The sequence below is a fragment of the Mya arenaria genome, chromosome 3 (assembly GCF_026914265.1).
Source record: "Mya arenaria isolate MELC-2E11 chromosome 3, ASM2691426v1".
NCBI lineage: Eukaryota > Metazoa > Mollusca > Bivalvia > Myida > Myidae > Mya > Mya arenaria.
In genome coordinates, this window is record NC_069124.1 from 86,359,898 (window position 1) to 86,373,575 (window position 13,678).

Here is a 13,678-nt window from a genome sequence, read left to right on the forward strand (position 1 = left end):
AAAATTATTTTACCATAAAAGGTCACTGTGACCTTGACGTTTGACCCGATGAGCTCTAAAATCAATAGGGGTCATCTACTGGTCAGGCCCAACCTTCATGTCAAGTTTGATGACCATACGTCCAGGAATTGTTGAGTTATCACTCGGACAAGCTTTGGTCTACTGACGGACCGACAGACCGACATGCCTGTGCAAAGCAATATACCCCTCTTCTTCGAAGGGGGGCATAACAACAACATTTTCTGATCCCAACAAAATCATACAAGATTACAAATGTACATGAAGCCTTATATGGTTGACCCCCACAAAGTCATACAAGACCACAAATATACATGAAGTCCGATGTGGCTGACCCTTACAAGGTCATACAAGATCACAAATGTACATGAAGCCCGAGGAGGCTAATCTCCACAAATGTACATGAAGCCTGATGTGGCTGACCCCACAAAGTCATACAAGACCACAAATGTACATGAAGCCTGATGTGGCTGACCCCCACAAGGTCATACAAGATCACAAATGTACATGAAGCCTGATGTGGCTGACCCCCACAAGGTCATACAAGACCACAAATATACATGAAGCCCGATGTGGGTGACCCCCACAAGGTCATACAAGATCACAAATCTGAAATGTACATGAAGCATGATGAAGCTAATCTCCACAAATGCATACAAGACCACAAATATACATGAAGCCTGATGTGGCTGAACCCCACAAGGTCATACAAGATCACAAATGTACATGAAGCCCGAGGAGGCTAATCTCCACAAATGCATACAAGACCACAAATATACATGAAGCCCGAGGCAGCTGACCCCCACAAGGTCATACAAGATCACAAATGTACATGAAGCCTTATGTGGCTGATCTTCACAAGGTCATACAAGATCACAAATATACATGAAGCCTGATGTGGCTGACCCCCACAAGGTCATACAAGATCACAAATATACATGAAGCCTGATGTGGCTGATCTCAACAAAGGTAAACAAAATCACAAATGTACATGAAGCCTGATGTGGCTGACCCCAACAAGGTCATACAAGATCACAAATATACATAAAGCCTGATGTGGCTGACCCCAACAAGGTCATACAAGATCACAAATGTACATGGAGCCTGATGTGGCTGATCTCAACAAAGGTAAACAAAATCACAAATGTACATGAAGCCTGATGTGGCTGACCCCTACAAGGTCATACAAGATCACAAATATACATGAAGCCTGATGTGGCTGACCCCAACAAGGTCATACAAGATCACAAATACACATGGAGCCTGATGTGGCTGATCTCAACAAAGGTAAACAAAATCACAAATGTACATGAAGCCTGATGTGGCTGACCCCAACAAGGTCATACAAGATCACAAATACACATGAAGCCTTATGTGGCTGACCCCAACAAGGTCATACAAGACCACAAATATACATGAAGCCTGATGTGGCTGACCCCAACAAGGTCATACAAGACCACAAATATACATGAAGCCCGAGGTAGCTGACCCCCACAAGGTCATACAAGATCACAAATGTACATGAAGCCTGATGTGGCTGACCCCAACAAGGTCATACAAGATCACAAATATACATGAAGCCCGAGGTAGCTGACCCCCACAAGGTCATACAAGATCACAAATGTACATGAAGCCTGATGTGGCTGACCCCCACAAGGTCATACAAGATCACAAATACACATGGAGCCTGATGTGGCTGATCTCAACAAAGGTAAACAAAATCACAAATGTACATGAAGCCTGATGTGGCTGATCTCCACAAAGGCATACAAGATCATAAATGTACAAGTACCTGAAGCTCTGTGTGGTTGATCCCCCTCCTTCAAGCTCCGCACTGCATCTTGCTGCAAAACAAAACAAGACCTCATGGATAACAGCATTAATATGAACAGAAAGCTGGGGTTTTTTTAAAACTAGAGCTTGCATTACATATTCATTCGTATACCAGTGTCCTGCAAATCTTTAAATATCTGAAAAGGAGGGATTTTTTTATATCACATGGATCACAACTTATTTTAATTTGATAACAAGTTCACTTCTCTGACTTTCAGGCATCAACATTTATACTAAATGGCTTTCACCTGTGTCAATTCATGGAATAAAACCTTGGAATGTTTAAAATCTCATTACCTTGCTTTTTTCAGGTATATTCTTTACAACTTCATCACTTACCTTGCACTTTTTTAAGGTTTACCACAACTGTATGTAGTTATAGGGTAAGCATTTGTATGTTTACAGTAACAGAGAGGCTTGGGAAGGTATATGTTGATATGTTGATATAAGAGCACAGCATACATACATAATACACAACAATAAAATGGACTAAAATTCAATTTGGATCAACAAAAGACCAGAAATATCATTTTAACAAAATCTATTGCCAACATTTCAATATTTGATATTTTCTAGCGCCAAAATAGTTGACATGTTTACTGCACAGGGGAACTCTGGCATACATACTTCAAGGAAAAAGAAATTTATATCCCCCCCCACAAATGTATTCTGTCATCAGGCAAAACATATGTAAGCACTTAAAGAAGGGTGTTTACAGAGTTCCCCAACCCACAGGATAAGCGCATCACTGTTCATGACTGTACATGACTGGATAAGGGAAATATCTTACTGAGACGAGTCCTCCGAGGTAATCGCTGGTCATCGGATCCCCGCCCTTCATTTCTTGTGCAAAGTAAGGCGAGTAAAGCTCACTAGTGCGAAGAATCTCTAGGACTTTGTCTAAAGCTTGAACTACTGTTAGTGGACTACTTTCTTGGGCAGTGTTAATAATGTTTATGACCTACAAAATAGAGAAAATCAAAGTTGGTTATCATATGTAACAATATGGGATCAGACGTAAGTAAGATAAAGAAGTTGTTTTTTTCAATACATATTTCGGCAAAGTCTATATGTATTTAATTCAAGCACAGCCCATTTAATGATACTGGATTTTATGAGGGAAAATGTTGTCTAACAAACTGTCAACAGAAAGATCTGTTTTATATTGGATAAAGCAAAATATGTTTTAAATATAGCATGGTGTTTAATGAATGTGGTATAGCATTGTCAAATAAAGATCACTAAGTTAAACTTGTTAAAGTTTGATTTATTACATTTATCCTTGACCCATTCTTGCAATGTAGCAGCTAGCTGCTGGAACTCTTAGCAGACAAGAGTACAGCAGCTAGCAGCTGGAATCCTTAGCGGACAAGAGTACAGCAGCTAGCAGCTGGAATCCTTAGCGGACAAGAGTACAGCAGCTAGCAGCTGGAATTCTTAGCGGACAAGAGTACAACAACTGGCAGCTGGAACTCTTAGTATACAAGAGTACAGCAGCTAGCAGCTGGAATCCTTAGCGGACAAGAGTACAGCAGCTAGCAGCTGGAATCCTTAGCGGACAAGAGTACAGCAACTGGCAGCTGGAACTCTTAGTAGACAAGAGGACATTAAGTTAAAGGCCATCAATATCCACAGACTTCTTACAAATAACGTTATCTGATTAACACTAAACAAATGTTACATTCAGACAACATAAACACGAAAAATCCAACTTTATGCAAAGAAGAAACATATAAACGTCACCTTAGTGCAAGAACTCCATATCTGCTTCTATTTCTTTAAGCAGTTATTGAGTTATTGTGTTATGGTGTCACATGATTATTTAAATACTCCCAGTTTTTATGCAACAGGCTTATGATAGGGGGAGAACAGTATTTATTTCCTTTTCATAAATTCTACATATCTCTTGGAAATGAAATAAACTGGTATAATACATGTAACAAAGAGTTCACATAACTTGGTTTTCCCATGGCGGTACAAATAAAAAGATGAAATTCAAGCTATTGAATGTAATCAAATCAATAATTCTGTTGTTTCCAAAATAACGTGTGTCTATTAAAATGGTACAATTTGATTTGTACTGAGGAATTAGCTTGGGAATACAAGAATATTTATAATTCTGGGCTTCAGCTATTGCTGCACCATTCATCAAGCCAGAGAGCGATTACTATTTATGATATTGATATACTGATAAATGAAAATATATGGTACATAAAGCAAAAAATAAATATAAAAGTGACACTTTGCAAGTAGAGGAAAGGGGAGAAAGGTACATTTTAGCATCCTTCTTTTAATACAATTTGTTCATTGACAAAATAAAAATCTTTCTAAAGCTAATTTTCTATGTGTTTCTTTACTGTATTTAAGTTGCCATTTTACTGCATGAGACAGGTGGTGACGGTACATAAAAAATTTAAACATACTTTAGTGATGGGTGCTTCTATGGTCATTGAGTGAATTCGGGCAAATGACTCTTTCCGTCTGGGAACACCATGTATACTGCCTGAAACGTACAATACAGAATCCAAATAAGACTTGTATAGTGTATGAAATATTAAATGTTCTTCTTGAATTGATCATGAAATCTCTTTTCCTCTGATGTTAATGCTAAACATTAAAGACAGCTCATCAATGTGACAATAATCATGGGTATCATTAGACTCGTTATCTGTTTCTCCTGCACAGAGCCACTCCCAAACATGCCATATGTCTAGAGACCATTCAGGAGGATTAGTTCAGAAAGGCTGAACATTCAGGGGGATTTTGGTAGTTTTCAGGGGGATTTTTTTAGCAGGTCTATGTTGGCAAAATTTCAAAGTACTGTTAGATGCAAGTACGAAAAATTGTATTCACATATTTTAATTGCTATGATAATCTATAACTTTTTGAATATACAGAATTATTTTATATCATGATTTATCATTTTCTTATGAAACACTGTCATGTCATACTGAAATGCACTTGCAGAACAAAATATGTCATTTGAAAAATATGTTTTCGAGACAATTTAATTTGTTTACCTTCCTCCAAAGCCTTTTAAAAAAATCTGCTTAATACTATCAGCTATGATGACATTCAGACAATAAGAGAATGGAATAAATATTATTAATTTCTTCCTTTTCCAAAAAGTAATATTTCTTTGCCTTTGATCATTGCTTCAAACAAAATAATTACTTGATGTAAATGTTTCTTTTTGGCATTTATCAAACCTTTTTTAAAAATATTCATTGTGATTTATACAATCATTTCTCCCTTGTGGAGTTGTTTGTTTACATTCAGTTTCATTAACATACTGTGGTTTCACTTGTCACTTGTGGGGGGGGGGGGGGGGGGGGGGGGATAAATCAAAATTTCAGGGGGCCGGGGCATATGGCATGTATGTTGACTCCTTAGGCATGATAGCTTTTCAGCAATGAAACAGTAATAAAAGTATGTACCATAATCTTACTGAAGTCACTGCATATTTTTTAATGAGTAAATATATCCTGGTGGTAGGACTTCAATTGAACACCGTTAATCCAAAATCGTAGGGACCCAATTTTTTTTTAGAATAGCGATATTTCGGATTAACAATTTTAAGAAAATGACAGCGTTTGTGATTTATAGATGACATGAAATAGTCAGTCGTGAAGATTGCAATGTCAGTCACACGTTACCGATACGATACATTCGGTCTGAGTGAGCTAATTGTGATCCATTGTCACCTTACGCCGATGCCCGAGTGCATTCTGAGTATGGTGTGAAAAACTATGACATGATCGAGTTGGAAATAAGAATTGATCAATAGGTGTGAAATACCAAATCGGGACATTAATTTTTACTTTGGAATAGGGATTATTTCGGACTAGCCATTTCGGATTAAAATTAAAAATTTAGTTAGGATTAAAATTAAAAATTTAGTTAAACAAAGAAGGAGTAAAATCGGGACCGAAAAATAATTTCGAAATAGCGATAATTTCGGATAGATGGTGTTCAGAATAGCGATGTTCAACTGTATATACCATTGGATAAATTGATGCCCACCCAGCCATGTTTACTATGCCCATGTGGAAAAAATATAAAAATGTTTATCAAGCTAATAAGAAATCAGTACACAATTGCAATTTGATTTGATAGCATGCCCTACATCATTCTGGCTTATAAAATAGTTAATTGTTATAATACGACATGCTGCCAGACATAATGAATATTTAATATATACCAGCTGTTCAACTAGCACAATCATGACACAGATTACCAACACTACAAGGTCAGAGAAATATCAATGGGCAATCATGTATGTCAACAGCCACTCAACCAATCAGTGACCAAATACTTACCCAGCCACTTTACTGTACCAGGGCACAGATATGTCAGTTGGCGACCAAGTATTTCCCAGCTACTGTACTGTACCAGGGCACAGAAATGTCAATGGGCGACCAAGTGTTATCCAGCCACTGTACTGTACCAGGGCACAGAAATGTCAATGGGCGACCAAGTGTTATCCAGCCACTGTACTGTACCAGGGCACAGAAATGTAAATGGGGAACCAAGTATTTCCCAGCCACTGTACTGTACCAGGGCACAGAATTGTCAATGGGCAACCAAGTGTTTCCCAGCCATTGTACTGTACCAGGGCACAGAAATGTCAATGGGGAATTAAGTTTTTTCCAGCCACTGTACTGTACCAGGGCACAGAAATGTCAATGGGGAACCAAGTGTTTCCCAGCCACTGTACTGTACCAGGGCACAGAAATGTCAACGGGGAACCAAGTATTTCCCAACCACTGTACTGTACCAGGGCACAGAAATGTCAATGGGCAACCAAGTGTTTCCCAGCCATTGTACTGTACCAGGGCACAGAAATGTCAATGGGGAACCAAGTACCCTGCCACTGCACTGTACCAGGGCACAGAAATGTCAATGGGGGAACCAAGTGTTTCCCCAGCCACTGTATTGTACCAGGGCACAGAAATGTCAATGGGGAACCAAGTATTTCCCCAGCCACTGCACTGTACCAGGGCACAGAAATGTCAATGGGGAACCAAGTATTTCCCCAGCCACTGCACTGTACCAGGGCACAGAAATGTCAATGGGGAACCAAGTGTTTCCCAGCCACTGTACTGTACCAGGGCACAGAAGTGTCAATGGGGAACCAAGTGTTTCCCAGCCACTGTACTGTACCAGGGCACAGAAATGTCAATGGGGAACCAAGTGTTTCCCAGCCACTGTACTGTACCAGGGCACAGAAATGTTCAATGGGGAACCAATTATTTTCCCCAGCCACTGTACGGTACCAGGGCACAGAAATGTCAATGGGGAACCAAGTATTTCCCCAGCCACTGTACTGTACCAGGGCACAGAAATGTCAATGGGGAACCAAGTATTTCCCAGCCACTGTACTGTACCAGGGCACAGAAATGTCAATGGGGAACCAAGTATTTCCCAGCCACTGTACTGTACCAGCGCACAGAAATGTCAATGGGGACAACTAAAACCATATGTGTATTTTATAAATATGCTTAATATCCTAGTGAAGCACAATCTTCAAAATATAATCCAATGAAACAAGAACATTTAACTTTTGATATCTAACAAAATGATCATTAAGTGAGATTGAAATATGTGTATGTGAAAGTGATGTATACCATTGGCAATTTGTGACAAGTAGTCTGGGTCCTTCAATAGCTTGTCATAGTAGTTTGAGGTATCGAGGTGCAAACTGCGAACACTCACATAGTGAGATGGCTTCCTGTAAAACACACATCACACACTTGAATCATTTGAAATGACATTTCAGTATGTGAACCAGTTACAATAAACATAGAGCAGTCATGCCAGAGGACTGACCCCACATTTTTGTGCTGTCATTCATTATGAACACTTGGACAGGACTAACAAATGTATGGAGGATGTTGGGAGTTATGATTGGGTAAATAATGTCTACCTTGTCCAATCAAAGTGCAGTTATAAAATAAACAATGAAGTCAATCTGCTACAACAATGAATGCCATTTTTTTTTTAAATCCAGGAAAATTTAAGTTTATGAACATGACATACCCTCCAGGTCCTACCACAGGACATATTTTACAGTGCTGGGGAAACGCGTCGCCACTTTTCCTTCTTGTGTAATATGTACCCTCCCATTTCTGAAATATAGAGAGACTTATGTCTTAGAATGTATGACAGCTACATAAGAGGTTAGGTCATATTTTGCACATCATTACTTTTCCCATAAATCTTGAAACAATTTTATCTAATTGCAACACTCAAAACACAAGCTGTTCAACATATTAATGATGGATTTGGCATCTAAGGTTCTAATTCCTACAGAAAAGCATGTAAATAAAATATGTGTAAACAACAATATAACTCTCTTAAGTGTTTTTGTATGTTAAGTTTATAGACAATCATGACAAATGGAGCATTACCTTTTCCATGAAATGGATCATTAAAGGCTAAAACATTTCAATTTACACCCTCAAAGTAGCAAATTTATTGCCTGTTTTCCAACATTTTATGCAATTCTAACATTTACTTCAAAGAAAAGCACTTTAGATATCAAATAATGCCTTTTAATTAAATTTTCAGCATGAACCTTTTGTGAACCACAGGGTTTTATGAACATCATTTTAAAGGGTACCTTCAGCTTCAATGAGTTCTGCAAACATATTAAATATGGAAAAATGAACTTAAATCTCAAATAATATCATATTTATCTTCCTGAATTTTTAACAGTCATTGATCCAGCAAAATAACTTTACAAATATGATGTACTGAAAATCATGTTTTGGTCCTTTATAATCTAAATGTTGTTTTGTAGTTGAACAAATAATAGCCAAATTCGCTACTGGATTTAGATCCAGCATCAGCCTCCAACTAGAGCTGTCACAGGAGTGACAAATACCCCAAAATGCCGCCTGGACACAGGAATGGCAAACCATTCCTTTGAAAAGAGGCCATAACTCCAAGGTTACTGCACACTGCATCTTCTTTTATCATGCATGTATTGTTTTAATTAAATCTGTTGAGTAATTTAGAAGTTACACTGCTGACAAGAAAGAGTTATCATCAAAATCGTTTTTCTATTTTTAGTAACAGTGACCTTGACCTTGGCCCCACCAGCCCCAATATTGAACTTGACCTGTATCTTCTGATGTTACACCTGTGTACCAAAACTTATTCAAATCTGTCAAGCCTTTCATCAGTTATCGTCCAGAAACCAGTTTTCTATTTTTAGTAACAATGACCTTGACCTAGGCCCCACCAGCCCCAATATCGAACTTGACCTATATCTTCTGATGTTACACCTGTGTACAAAAAATTGTTCAAATCTGTCTAGCTTTTCATCAGTTATCGTCCGGAAACCGTTTTTCTATTTTTAGTAACAGTGACCTTGACCTTGGCCCCACCAGCCCCAATATCGAACTTTGCCTGTATCTTCTGATGTTACACCTGTGTACCAAAACTTGTTCAAATCTGTCAAGCCTTTCATGAGTTATCGTCCGGAAACCGTTTTTCTATTTTTAGTAACAATGACCATGACCTTGGCCCCACCAGCCCCAATATCAAACTTGACCTGTATCTTCTGATGTTACACCTGTGTACCAAAACTTGCTCAAATCTGTCTAGCCTCTAATGAGTAATCCTCCGGAAATTGTCTTTCTATTTTTAGTAACAGTGACCTTGACCTTGGCCCCACCAGCCCCAATATCGAACTTGACCTGTATCTTCTGATGTTACACCTGTGTACCAAAAATTGTTCAAATCTGTCAAGCCTTTCATGAGTTATCGTCCGGAAACCGTTTTTCTATTTTTAGTAACAGTGACCTTGACCTTGGCCCCACCAGCCCCAATATCGAACTTGACCTGTATCTTCTGATGTTACACCTGTGTACTAAAAATTTTTCAAATCTGTCTAGCCTTGCATGAGTTAGCGTCTGGAAACCATGAAAACCGACAGACCGACCGACCGACAAGCTCACTCCTATATACCCCCTCAAACTTCGTTTGTGGGGGTATAATGATGGATCACACCCTGGAGGTCCCGTACATTGATAGACTGGCGATGCTCTGGTCATCATACCTTGCCCTTCTTCAGCTGTCCGCTGATGCTGTCATGGACGTCCGGCTTGTTGCGGTCACTGCGCAGGTCCCGGGAGTCCTTCCCCACAACCTCATCCATCATGTAACCCGTGAGCCTCTCGTATGCAGAGTTCACATACTGCAACATACAATGTATACAAGATACAGATACAATACAATATGCAGACTGACATTCTGCCTGCACAACCTCCTCAGTCATGGAGAAATACAATACAAGATGCCCAGTGGCATTCTACATACATGGGAACTTCAGTGCCAGCGATGATAAAAGCTAGTTTCCACTTTATACTCCTCTAGATGTACTGCTGAAGTTCACATCCAAAAAATATACTTAACATTCAACTGTAGAAAAAACAAAATAATATTTTCAGATGCATGGCAATATAAACATCAATAAGTTAATGACATCATTATATCATATACCCGGTATCATTCTTAAACCTGCACTCTCACAAATTGTCAGTTTTGACAAAAAATGTCTCAGAATCAGCTGATTTTGGCATCAATGCCTTCAATTCTGTCATATTAGATAATTCATTGTAAAAAAGAACTCATTTGTTTGATAAATTGCTGAATTTTTCAATTTTCTTAAAGCATCAGTAATGCTTAAGCCATAAAACATCAGTTTTCGAACATAGATAAAATAGACTGCACTCTGATATTTTGTCAACAGCCTTATATAATGTCTTCAAGATATTTATGCAAACATTTTGCTCATTCAAAGATAAAAAACAAAAATGTTGTCAAAACGATCAATATGAAGGTGCAGCTTTAAGTAGTTCATTCATGTTTCATAGCAGATTCTTCTGGAACAATTGTACTCAAGATATGCAATTTGTTTTGTTTGTAAAATGTTTGTATTGAAATGCAAGAAATAATTACATAATATACAGTCTGATTAGTTTAATATTAAGATCAAACAATAATCCTAGTCACCATAAATAACATTATGCCTAAGGTCGCTAGTCTGAATATTTGTTTGTTTGTTAAATTGATACTCAGGTATGACTGTCAAATTCAAAAAGGGATCTGTTATAAAAAAAAATATATAATATATTTGTTTCCATGACCACCACAAACTTAATATAGAATAATCAACAGTTATTATGCACATGTTACAGTTTTTCAGACTCCACACATATATTTGTATATAATTGTCTTCATTTATTGTTTATATATTTATTACCGTATTATTTTTGTTTAACATAGATGGCAACATTGTAATTAAGATGTGTATTGTTTTGAATATGCCTTAAGACGTAATGCATGTTATAATACTTGTGTCTTAATGTGTTAAAAACGCTATTTATTATAGTTATGTAGCAGTGTTGTTCATTATTTACATTCTGTGCAATTGCCATGGCCAAAACAAAATTACTTTCAAAGGAGTTACTTAGAAACTAGAGATTGTTTCCAAGGGAAACCATATGCCTCACCCTCCCGCTCTTGATATGCCAACTGTATAGGAACTTATTATAACAAACATCACAATGACCAGTAATTTGTAAGAACAAAATCTTTTTGTATAAAAAATCATAGACAATAACTCAATTAAAAGCTATCAGAGTTGAACATGTTGACAATATGCATAACTAAATTCGTTAAAATCACTGTTCTAAATTTCTGGCCATTCAGTGATCAGAAATAGTGTGGTAGGCAAAAACAAGAGGGCCATGATGGCCATAAATTACTCTTCAGTGAAACTTTTGAACTGTGTTTATTAATGAGAATGAATGTGTTTATTGGTTTATGGCAAAGCAGCTAGGGATTAAACTATGATCGAGTACCGTAAAAGACTGGTTATAAGACACACTTTTTCCCCTCAGATTTTGATGTAAAAAAATCCTTGCGTCTTACAAACAGCAACAAGCTTTTGACCTTTTTTTTCTGAAGTTGATTTCAGGCGGAGATTGGCTCTTCAGAGAAATAAATGGTGAAATAACTAGTTTATTTAGATTTATGAACAAAGGGATGTCACTCGCATCATCTCAGTTGAGTTAATACCCATTAAAACAGCAGTTGAAGATCAGGATACGGTAAAGTTGCTGTGATATTAACCTGTGTGTGCTAACATGCAAAACCTTAACCAGAATTTCTATGTCAAATAATATTTAAGGCCAATTATTTGCATTATATTCAAATTGGTGTTATCTAACTTGATTATTTAAGCTAGTTGGATAGTTGGGAATACATATCTTAAGTTTCATTATGCAATACATGATGCATTTGCAGAGATAATGACCTAAAGGTGCTTACATGCAAAACCTTAACCAAGGTGCGACAATGACGCCTATGCTGAGTAGTAATTCTTCAAAAAGTCGAGCTAAAAATCTTTTCTTCTATTTTTAGTAACAGTGACTTTGACCCCGGGTGCACAACTTCACATGCTGACCAACATCACGTGCATACTTCCATCTTTGTGAAGGTTGATGACTTCAACTCATATACTTTTGTGTAACACTATACTCCATGCCTAAAAAATTATTTGTAAAGGGCTTAATCTCTGCTTGGGACAGCCACAAACAAAACCCTAGAATCACAACTTCCATGCTGGTAAAGATTTTCTTTAGTGTCATGACTCTGACTCTCATGCTTTTGGAGATATGTGCAACAAAAGATTGCCATATTTTGCCATATATTCCTATATGCCATATTTTCATAAAGTCAAACGCCATAACACTGCCCTTTTCGGAAAAGCTATACACATAATCAACATGATGCTTAACGTTCCGGGAAGGTTTCCTGACTTGCTTATATACTTTTGTAGATGCGGCAACACTAGATGCTCTACAGGCTATTCATTAAAGTAGTCAAGGGCCATGACTCACCACTTACAAGGTGAGCACACTCACAAAATCACATGTGCTCATCTTCCCATTCCTGTAAAGTATCATCACTCTGGCCATTATACTTTAGCATGACACAAACTTGTAATTCATAGACAGATGGACAGACAGATAAACATGCTAAAAACAAAATGTTTTCCTTCAGTCGAAGGGGTGACATAATGATATTTCAATTACTGGTAAAAAGACTCAAAATAAGAGGAAATGGCTGATTATAAAAAATGATTTAATTACAATTTTTCTGCAAAATTAGAATCTGAATAATTTAAGACTTTTCGTAATAAACTAATGGAGCGAAAGGTGCAAAAAAATACAAATGCTAATGACTTCTTCATAGACCTGTTCACCAATTACTTTCTGTAATAGTGAAAAAACCTTAATGACAAGAAAAGCTATCGATCATGCTGTTTGTCCCACATTGTAAGAACAAAATTGTTTTGCCATTTCTTACAAGGCTTTCCATGTCTAACAGATAATTAGGATAGATATTCTCAGAAAAACAGCCAACAACTTGTTCAGTAGGGCTTATATTGAGTTGCTTACATTAAAATCCTAATACAACCAAACATTTTATGAAGAAAACAGCAATCACCCAATACAAATAAAGTACAATCATTATGCATTCCTATTTGGGGAAAGAAGATTCCCCAGAAAGACAGGCTTGAAACATGGAACTTCAATTACTATTGCACAGATATCTCGTCTGTTTGTAGAGAAAATTGGGTAACAACAGTGCAAATACAAGTTGAGTTTGGAGTATTGTTTGGAGAAATTCTCGGGAATCATTTTGCCATGAAGATGACAGGACAATAGTTTGTTAATCAATTAATAGTCCTTTACTTAAATACTAGTTAATATTATCTGAGGGCCAGAGGATGTGGAAGGACATATTTGTT

At 37.4% G+C, this 13,678-nt stretch overlaps 1 protein-coding gene across 7 annotated transcripts in view; it reads right to left on the reverse strand.

The window, feature by feature from the left end:
• Positions 1 to 13,678, reverse strand: part of LOC128227253 (high affinity cAMP-specific and IBMX-insensitive 3',5'-cyclic phosphodiesterase 8B-like) — a 101,217-nt gene that overhangs the window by 23,489 nt on the left and 64,050 nt on the right. For 6 of the 7 annotated variants that reach the window (XM_052937605.1, XM_052937606.1, XM_052937610.1 and 3 more), the window contains 6 exons: positions 9,917 to 10,054; positions 7,891 to 7,979; positions 7,479 to 7,582; positions 4,275 to 4,354; positions 2,642 to 2,812; positions 1,811 to 1,862 (listed from right to left, as the gene is read on the reverse strand). In XM_052937605.1, coding sequence (XP_052793565.1) covers positions 1,811 to 1,862; positions 2,642 to 2,812; positions 4,275 to 4,354; positions 7,479 to 7,582; positions 7,891 to 7,979; positions 9,917 to 10,054 — 634 coding nt within the window. The remainder of the gene's footprint in view (positions 1 to 1,810; positions 1,863 to 2,641; positions 2,813 to 4,274; positions 4,355 to 7,478; positions 7,583 to 7,890; positions 7,980 to 9,916; positions 10,055 to 13,678) is intronic. The other variant, XM_052937608.1, reaches the window with a different exon arrangement.